At 41.5% G+C, this 10419-nt stretch overlaps 1 protein-coding gene across 1 annotated transcript in view; it reads right to left on the reverse strand.

Moving 5' to 3' along the window:
• Window positions 1-10419, reverse strand: part of LOC103356601 (oxysterol-binding protein-related protein 10) — a 101852-nt gene that overhangs the window by 5712 nt on the left and 85721 nt on the right. The window contains exons 10-12 of the mRNA XM_008280822.1: window positions 3514-3700; window positions 2614-2796; window positions 2381-2534 (exon numbers count right to left, since the gene is read on the reverse strand). Of these exons, the coding sequence (XP_008279044.1) occupies window positions 2381-2534; window positions 2614-2796; window positions 3514-3700 (524 nt within the window). The remainder of the gene's footprint in view (window positions 1-2380; window positions 2535-2613; window positions 2797-3513; window positions 3701-10419) is intronic.

Below are 10419 nucleotides of genomic sequence, written 5' to 3' on the forward strand. Positions count from 1 at the left end.
AATTGAATTGAGCAACGAGGCTTATCACAGGAGAACCAAGACTCAGCAGTCCTCAAGAATCAGGGACACGTCTTTAAGAACAGCAGTGACCACTTTTTGGGCGGAGAACCAGATGATTAGAGGGAGGAGAGAAGGAAGACATGAAACTGAAACGACCACCTCTAGAGGGGGTTGTGATCTACAGCAACAGTCCTGACATCCCATCATTCACACTATGAGTCATGTGAGTCTGGAATGACAGGAAACCCCCCTACGAGTCTGGTAGAACTGAAGAAGCCTGCTGTATGACAGCTGAAACATCTTTAATATATGTTAATTTTAAAGCATTTTGGGAACATAAACAGGAGGCGGCCATTTTTGTTTGTTTTGTTTTTTTGTCACTGCACAAAAACTGAATGATGCATGAAAATCATTGATACTGATAATTATTGACATGCATTTAGTTGTCATGATGGTTTAAAAATTAATCAGGTAGAACGTATTATTTGGTTTAAAAAAAGTGATTTTATGTTTTTCCCCCTGACAGACATTTAAAGGGTTAAAGTTCTGAATTTAAATGAGATTTCTGGTTTTTATGGTCAGAACTGATGCAAATTTAAGAAACCAAGTTTACGAAAGTGGAAAAATCAGTGAATATATATGAATTTTAAAGCATTGTGGGAATGTAACCAGGAGGTGGCCTGAGTGGGAGTTTGATCCACTTTGCTCTCTGCTCATAAATAATAATGCATAATAATCAGCGTTAATCAGTTGCACATCTCAGACTGTTCTTTTAATGTAACAAGAAAAACCAGCGGCACAGGAAACATAGACAAACAACCGGGCATTTGAAGGGTTAACAAACTAAGAAGGAATGAATATGTTATATGAATGATAAGAACTGATGTTGGTTAAAAACTTTAAGCAGTAAAAGCATCAAAAAAACATTTTAAAAAAATCTACAAATGTGCAGACTTAGTGTAGAGCAAACTGAATGGATGTGAACCAAGCCAGATGTTCCTACTGAGGCACTCAGGATCACCACGACCTGAACGACTGAGGCTGGTCCAGCTCCAGGTTACATTCAGGAGAAAACCACCGCTCAGCGAACACCACCATCAAACTTCTGGATCATCGTTTGTGTCGCCTCTAATGAGTGTAATCAGGCCTAGCAACACGCTGCCTTTCAGGAGTGTTAGTTTGTTCTGATACAATCAAACCTGAGAGAAAAGAAAAACTCGCTGAAGCAAAAAGACAAATTATTTGCTGTTTTCTTTTTTGATAGCATCCTTTTGTTTTCAATTTCCTCTGCTTCTTCCTTCCTTACGCTGCCTTCACTTCTTATTCGTGCTGCTGGATCTTTTGTTTGCAGTTCTGATGCAAAACCTCGTGTGGGGACGACTGTCTCAGGGGTGTGTGCCCATCAACTAATGAGTTTAAAGCAGGGATCTCCAGCTCCGGTCCTCATGAGCTGCTGTCCTGCAGGTTTTAGATGTTTGCATCACACCTGACCTCACATTAAAGGATCTCCAGCAGCTTGTTGTCAAGTTCTACACAAGTCTGTCACCGATCCATTAATGTGAGTCAGGTGTGTTGCAGTAACGCCTAAAACCTGCAGGACAGTAGCTCACGAGGACTGGAGCTGGAGATCTCTGGTTTATAAGTTACAGTTCAGTATGTGCATTCAGCCAGTGTCGTCCCTTCACACTGGTACAGATCTCTCCTCCTCTCTGTGCTCACATATGCTGTATTTTAATACACATGAACTACCGATAAAGCTCCTCTTTCTGTTTCTGTTGTCTGAGATTGTTCCTGAAACGCAGAGCACACGTTTAAAACAGTGCTTATACTCTGAATTACTCTGAATTTGGCCTCTTTTATATGTAAAATAACCCCTGGTAGAGAATGTTAGAAGCATGTCTTCCTTATTTTTTCTCAAAACAACAAACAGCCTCCGTCCAGCACTAAAGAACATCCGGGAGACGAAGCTCTCACTCAAAGGTTCATAATAGAATAAGTCTAAAAGGCTTGTTGAGGATGATGGATGTGGATCGCCATCTGATACTGAAGAGGAGCAGCTCACTGGTCGTTTCTGTTTTTCTTTTTCTTGTGTTTTTTCTTCTGTTGTTTTACATTTCTATACCGGTGCAGCCATTAGATGCTCTTCTGCAATGCAAGACTGTAAAGGGCTGTGAACAGATGACTGAAGCAGAGCAAACTGGAAACAAAAGGACATCAAGACAAGTAAAAGGAGAAATAATTTGCTTGCAAGTTTAGAAGTTCTGACAACTTTTTCTGTGACTTTTTCTTTGATCATGGTGGCACAGATCTAATGTCATACTGGAGGCTGAACAGAGTGCACTGTGTTGTAAACCAGGAGGACTTCCGGACCTCGCCGTACCTCTTTAGTGAAGTATTTGGGCGTCCAGGGTTTGTTGTCGGCTGATCTCTTCCTCTCTTCTCCTCTCTGACACTCCTCCAGTCTGTGTTTGTGCTCCGTGGCCTCGTCGATGTTTCCCTCCTTCAGCGACCTGGTGACGTGCTGCCATAACCGCCTGCAAAACGCACAACCAAGTTAGAAAGCATTTCATGTGTCAACGCCGCCCGCTTTGTGTTTAATGACTTGCGTCTCACCTGGATTCCGTCCTGCCCTGCTTCTCCACGGGCCTCAGCTTCTTCCTGGTGACCGGCAGCTTGGCCGTGTCGATCACTTTGGTCTCGCCGCTGCTGTAGGTGAACTCCAGGGTGCCGTTCCACTCGCCCTGCGCTTTGCACACGATGGTGTTGGTCGGGTTGTGTTTGACCTCCGCCGTCACTCTGCATCGAGAAAACAAAACAAAAACACTCCATCTATGACGATATGCTTCTGCTTGTATTCTGAATGTTCACGTCACATTTCAGGAACTGGAAACAGACAGTTTGGCAGCAGTGACGGACTTGAAAGCTGCTTTTATTCTGTGTCACAACTCATTTATTGTGAAATCACTTACCCAACAGACTATAATTGGATTGACCAGCTATAACACAATAATCCAGCCAGCAGCTAATCGATACGTCTGGAGGTAATAATGTGATGGACTCAACCTGGAAGTGACACCTGGTGAGGTCTATGTATGAACCTTCAGTATTTCCTGATGAAGACATGATGTTAAAACGTTTTAGCTGAACTTAAATAAATTGTCTTTTTCAAAGCGTCTTCAAACAAGAAGACTGATGGAATATTGATGTTACTCAGTACATTTAGTATATGACAGTAAACTCAGATCTTTATTTAATTCTCTGGATTTAGATGGAGGTTGTCGAAAACATGTAAACTACTGACACTAAAATGGAAAATTAACCAACTAAGGAGTGTATTCATGCAGCCGACTCTGTTACAGCAGCAGCCTGGCATTTATATTAGAAGTCGAAGCCTGACAGTCTCACAGATGAATAAAATCTTTTGCTCCGTCTGTAAAGATAAGAACGGTTCTGTGAATCCTATTCTGAAAGCGAGATGGACGGTGGGCGGTCGAAGAGAAAGGAGGCGCTCACCTGTGCACCTTCCCTCCGTAGAAAGGCTTCGTGTGAAAGGTCACCGTGGCCGAGTAGCCGCTCTTGACACAGTTGATGGAGACTTTGCCCCCCAGCTCCACCCAGGGCACGGTGAGGATGGAGCGGGCGTAGGCACAGGGCAGCGTGAAGACGTACTCCTCATCGTGCTCCAGGAGACACAAGACTCCTGAGAGGAGAAGAGAGGAGAGTCAGCAAAGATGCACGTTACAAATCATCGTTTCTGTGCTTGATTAAGAGGAAACTAGCTCAGACTGGGGGCTGCAGGTGGCTTGGCAGTAGCAGTGACGTCAGTCCGACAGCAACGTGTGGACAGAAGTGAAGAAGTGTGGAAGCCTCCAGATGAGCAAGAAGAGGCAGAAATTCCAGCAAAAGCCAACCGATTACTAACAAGTGCTTTGGACCCACTGGGAACATGATGAAAGACCTAAAAGCTGAAATAAATAATTCTCCCAGCTATTATCCTGGCATTTCAATTTCTTACAATAAAGTCGGCCTTAGACATGAAATATTTATCAGCATTAAATATCGAGAAACGTGGAAAATGTATGTAAACGTCAGCTGCATGTGCTTTATTCCCATTATGTGAAGCAGCAAAGAGAGTTAAGCAATAGGTTTAAATGTAATGACTGGGCTGCATGTTTGATGGCGTTCTAACATCACAGCGTTAATAATAAATAGTTTTCCAGACCCTGAAGAGCCCATCAGAGCAGCAGCAGCAGCTTTCAGTCGTAATTAACGCTGCGACTAAACAAAATCAAGTGTGTACCGGGAATAAAAGTCACATGATTTGACCTCTCTATTCCATATAAACCTGCTGTGAAGAACGCTGGAGGAACCACATCTGGTGCAGGGATTCCCACAAGAAGCTTCGTGATCTGTATCATCTGATGGGTGGATTTATGTTGTGGTAAACAAAGCCTCTCTGGTTTCCCCTCATGTCCTTACACAGTTGTCAGTTCTTACATCATAAGCGCCGTCTTAGGAGGGACCACTTGTGAGGCGATGTTTCACAGCCAGAGTAAAGCCTGCGGGGGGGAAACACTGCATGTGGCTCCATTGTGAGCGTTTAATGACAGAGTGAGAGATAAACCTGTTCGCAGCCACAACAACGGCCTGCAGCTATTCGGTGTCACTTTGCTGAGGCAGTCTGAGGCTGAACTGTGTGATTACCAATTATTGCTCAGAGAGCTGCTGTGTGACGTATGGATGAGCCCGTAAAGCCCAAACACACGGAGCGGGAATTATTCAGAGCCTCAGGAAGTAAAAACCCCATGATGGGAAACGTCTCCAGTACAAATCCTGTATTCAGCATTCTGTCTGACAACAGTGTTATCAGAAATATGGATGAAAGCTTTTATTAGGCAGAATTAGCTCCTCAAGTCTTAAAAGATAGACGTCAGGAGCTTTGTGTTGAATACAGAACTTTACTGGATTAGTCTAATTATTAAAATGTGAGCAGCTGGTTGAGGTGGAGTTCATTCAAACCCAAAAACCAAAATTAAACCTGTTCCCTCAGTAAAGACTCTGTGGAGTTTGACTGTCGTCACTCTCAGCCTCCTGTTGGTTTTGTTTCTGGACGTGTTAGTTAGAAAGTTGTAGGGACGCACAGTGACATCAGCGCCACCATCTGGATCCACGGAGACTTTAAAATGAACATCAACAAACCGATAACGTCTGTCGAGTTTTGTGCAAAAATATTACCTATGATACAGTAAATATTAGGGATGCACGATATATCGGCGACCACATCAGTATCGGCCGATATCAGTGTTGTTTCCGATATATCGGTATCGGTCTGATGAACAAATTTAGCTGATGATTGTCTAACATCAGCGCCTTCGTCTCTGTTTGATATCGCTGCTATTTCACAGGTGTTTTTAGTTAAATGTTCCTTTAACGTTAAATATGTTTAAATATGTTTTACTTTTGTAATAAAGACTATGTGGTCTAATTGGTCTTCTTTTGAATAGTTTTCTCACAGTGCTGACTTAGACTCATTTTTCACTGTGAACAAAAATTGAATATCGACATCGGTGACATCGGTTTTCGGCGATATCAGTATCGGCCAGAAATTTTAATATCATGCATTCCTTCACCTCTGTCATTTTCATTTGATCCCAGGTTTGGTTTGAAGAGCCTCAGCTACTGAAAACACTGGACTGGGCAAAGTTTTTCTTTTGTACATATGCTTTTCTACTTTTATATAAAGCTAATGCTGCAGCTAGTACAAGGCTAACTTAGCTTAGCACACAGACTGGAGACTGGTAGGGCTGTAGCCTGCAGGTTCGTCAATATGCTTTCATCCAACCAAACTCTCACTGATCGATCGTTACATCAACAGACATCCAGGATTAATCCGTTGTTTTTGGGCGGCAGAAGGAACACGTTTTCAAATCTTTGATCTCAGCCACACTGATGCAGGCTGCTCGGTCGGTGTAGCACAGAAATGTGAATCAAGGTTCATTTAGCTCTTACATTGACTCTGAGAGAAGAAAATGAGCAAATTAGCATTTTATAGCTTGTTTGTTTAAATCAAACAAAGTGAAAAACTAAAAACTTGCTGTTTTACAGGAAGTTGTTTGCAGTATTGAACCATTTCTTGGCCTGAACCAGCTGTCAGCCAACCAGTGGAGACTCCATGAAGTTACTGTCAGTACAGGCCGTGCTGTATTTATAGAAATGCCCTTTTCCACCTCTGATTTGTCTCTTTGTCGCTGTGCAACTCGATTTTAAGGCAGAAAAGCAGATAAATGTCTGTACTGCTTAGAACTTTGCTGCCTTTGGGGTCAGAAGCAGCCCCGACTGCACGGCCTCGTGAGCGTCATGTGGTCGAAAATAATGGATTTATGTGAAAATATGTGTACAGAACTGAAAAGAGAAGAATAAAGAGTGTGTAAAAACTGAGAGAGCAGACGGCTAAATAACATCTAGACCTGAGCCCACTGGCGCTGGATGTAAACCTGTCAGCAGCTTCAGTTGGAAACAAAAATACATTTAATCGTTAATCATTTATCATGTAAATGTGATATGTGTCCAACAGGTTCGCATCTTAAAACATTAATTAAAGCCGTCCGTAGCGCTTCACAGTTCTGTGTTTAATTTGCACCATTAAAGGAAAACTGGGCTTGAATCTGTTGTTATCCTTTTCTCCCTGAATGCTCCATGAAGTGGATAATCATTTCTCAGTCTAATTTTTAATTGCTCACTTTTGGGTTTTTGCTTTGCAATTCAATTTTTGAGCAAAAACAAAAACTGATTCTAATTAGCTGGACCGCATGATTAGTGTCGTGTGTTATGTGATGAGAGTAACGAGTATGAGCTGACTGCTAGGTGTTCAAATAAAGGTAAAGTAAAATATTGCAAAAACATTATAGACCAGATACTGCAGCATCCTCTTAATGTCTGACATATTACAGACGATAAATTACTGTGAGGTCTAATGTGCCACAGTGCCAATAAAAAGTATTCAACCCCTGGAAGTTTTACCCTTTTATTCCTTTTTAACATTGAATCATGGTTATTATGAGTTGGCTGTTATGACAAGACTTGCTTCTTTTTTCCCCAAAAAAGACTCGTTCATGTCAAAGCGAAAACAGATTAAATAAAATAATATACAAAAAAAAGCATTCATCCCCTTAAAGTCCGAATTGATGCACTTTGGTAGCAGCTGAATGGGTCTCAATCAGCCCGGCACAACTGGACGCTACAATTTTATCCCATTCTTCTTTGCAAAGGTGCCAAAGCTCTGTCGGGTTGCACGGGGATCATGAGTGAACAGCCCTTTTCATGTCCAACAACAAAATTTCCACTGGATAGAGATCTGGACTCTGATTCAGCCATACAGGACATTCACTTTATCGTCTTTAAACCATTTCTGTAGAGCATCGGCGGAACGCTTCAGGTCATCGTCTCAGTTCTCTGTTCTCCTTCACGTTGCTGCGTTCATTTTACCGTCTACCTTTGACATTTCATGTTTGTAATTGAGCGACCCGTGTTCCCTTTGACATTAAAGAGTCTTTATTCATTAACTGACTATTTCATGTGTTGGGCTGAATCAATAAAAGCAGAAAACTTCCAAGGATCAGACGGATCTACAGTGAAGAACATTTGGTCAATTTGTTCGCTCACTTTTGCAGTTAAACACTTATAATCCCTTCCTTCAGTTTATTGATCCACATATGTGTTTGTCCTGCACATGACTCCTCCAGGCCTCTGTACGATGCCCTAAAGGTCGGATTAAAACCCAGCTGCTCATGTTGCTCTGCAGAAACCATCAGCTGCTGAACCTCTGCTCCCCTCTGCTGCTGACTCACTGCCACTCTGAGCCTTTCATACGATCAGGAAAGCAGCCGGAGCAATAAAAAAAAAATGTAATCCGGCAATCGATATCATCCCGGGGTGAAGGTCGGCGTGTTCTCTGACGGCAGCATCCGATGAACTGCTGCGTCACGACCTGCCAGCAGGTGGTCAGAGGTCCGCCTGCATCAGTTCATGCATCCAGAACCAGTCGATCGGGCTCAAGGACTTCCTCTATCCGGGCCCGGGGTGACTCATCCTGGACGGGCTGTACTGTTCACGGTGCAGAGTGCTGACACAGAGGTCGGGCTGGTGCGAGGGTTTCTATACTGACAGCGAACTGAAGGCAAACTGGGACATGAGCCAGAGGAGCTGAATGTTGTTTAATACAGCGTGTGAGCTACGCTTCAAAAATATAAGATTCTGCATCAGTTATTTAAGAAAGTGAACTTTTTATATGTTTTACAAGTGAAATGTTTGAAGCAGGTTTTTTATTATGGCTCATAGCTCATGAAAATCAGGAATCCAGTATCCTGAAACACTGGTATGTTTCCTAAGATCAATAAAAAAACCAATACAGAAAAGTTTGTTCATTTACCGTAATGTCCGGACTATCAGTGCACCTGAATATAAGCCCCACCTGCAAACTTTAAAAAGAAAACCAGGTGTGTACATATACAGGCGGCACTTGTCTCTAAGCTGCAGGTGTCCACGTTGGAACATGAGATATTTACGCAGACAGATGCAGATTCGTAAAAATCCATAAATTAGCCGCATGGTTGTTTAAGCCGCGTGAAAAACGTAGCAGCTTATAGTCCAGACATTACGGTACTTGGTTGTGGATCCTTTATCGTAAATTACTGCATCAATGCAGCGTAGCGCTGAGACTTTACATGTAATCAATGTATAATATAATACATTTTCACTTTCTTAAATAACTCGTGAAAAAACATTAAACTCGTTTTAATCTTTTGGATGCACCGACATCTTACTTGATTACCTCAGAGCTCGATTTTAGTATTTCTAGCGAGTATCCCAGGAAGCATCTGAACGTCTTTCCTTCCATGTTTCATTCATCTCAGGCTGATCTCTAAGGTCAGAACCTTTCTTTCTTTTCAGATTTAGATTCACACATTCTTCCCCTCAGACATGATCGCTGTAACGCGTTTCACTCCAGCATCAACAACAGAAACGTTCACAGGCTTCAGTTGATGCTGATGCTCTGCTGTTAACTCGCTCCAACAGAGGAGACCACCATATCCCAGTTCTTACCGACCTGTGCTGGTTTTAAGAGGATTTAGAGCCTCTCACTGATGCGTGATCTCTGAACTCCTGATGAGGCTGACAGGAGCCTCCTGACTGTTTCTGAATCTTGTGACCAGACGTGATCTGAGCTTCGCTGTTTGTGCTCCTGAGTTTCCCTCCCTGAGGATCTCTTTCATCATCAGACCTTTTCCTAACTGGATTTAATGTGGATGTTTTGGTTTTTTTTCTTTGTTCTTTTACTGTGTGCTTGCATTGTGGTTGTTTTACTTCTTTTGTTTTTAAAAAATCAAATATATTTGGTGTTTTTTCTGCTTAGTTTTATCTCCTGTGTTTTAACATCTACCTTGTGTAACACTTTCAAACTTAAAGTTACTCTTCTTCTTGCTCTCGTTCTTCTTTCTATCATTATTATTATTAATTTTACTACTACTATTAATGGTAATTGTTATTTAACGTCTGTCACCACCTCCTGGCAGTGAGAGTAATTAAAACAAACACTCCTTTCTTGACAATATAACCGTAACAGTTAATTTATAATCCCACACTCTAGTTTTAACTGGGCGTTGCTACTGAAGAGCATGCACACAACTTATCCTGTATAGAGAAGGATTAAGAAGATATTTAGTAAAATGCAATAATGAATTTAGATAATTTCATTATTTTAAAAGAAAATGTTAATACTGAACAAATGATGTTTATCTGCATTTTTGATTTAATTTAATAGTAGAGGAGAATAAATGTAACAGTATATTTAGTGGAATATATAATGATGGATAATATGAACTCTAGCAACCTCAACATAATCAGCAACACAGACATACAAAAAAAAAACATTTACAAACTAATTTGAATTCACTGTAGGGGTGTTTGATTTGTCCACCTACTTAGAATTAATAATGCAGTTTGTTTAACACATGTTGGTGTCTGGTGAGCAAAAGAATGTTTAAATGCACTGAACACCTTCACTGAAAACTTGAACTTTGCTCCTTCAGGAAAAAGCTGCAGTTACTGGTAACTTTGTAAAAATAAATGATTTTAAATAAGATTAATGATCAACTTACATACAGCTTATTCGGTGGTATAGAAAGTGTTCGAAATTAGCTCCACCTCAGTCTGCTGCAGCAATGAAGCACACTTTAGGGAACTTAATCCATCAATGACAGTAATCCAGTCATGTGATACAGAATATAGTACATCGTGACTCGATAATCCGACACTAAATGTAAAACCTTCTTCTATGTCGGATAGCAAGGCTGTCGGATTGTCAAGACGGAGGTCCAGATACAAGGAGGGCTTGATGCTGGAAGGCTCATTAGTTGTTAA

This window comes from Stegastes partitus, unplaced genomic scaffold, assembly GCF_000690725.1.
Source record: "Stegastes partitus isolate 25-593 unplaced genomic scaffold, Stegastes_partitus-1.0.2 Scaffold6, whole genome shotgun sequence".
In the NCBI taxonomy this organism is placed as follows: domain Eukaryota; kingdom Metazoa; phylum Chordata; class Actinopteri; family Pomacentridae; genus Stegastes; species Stegastes partitus.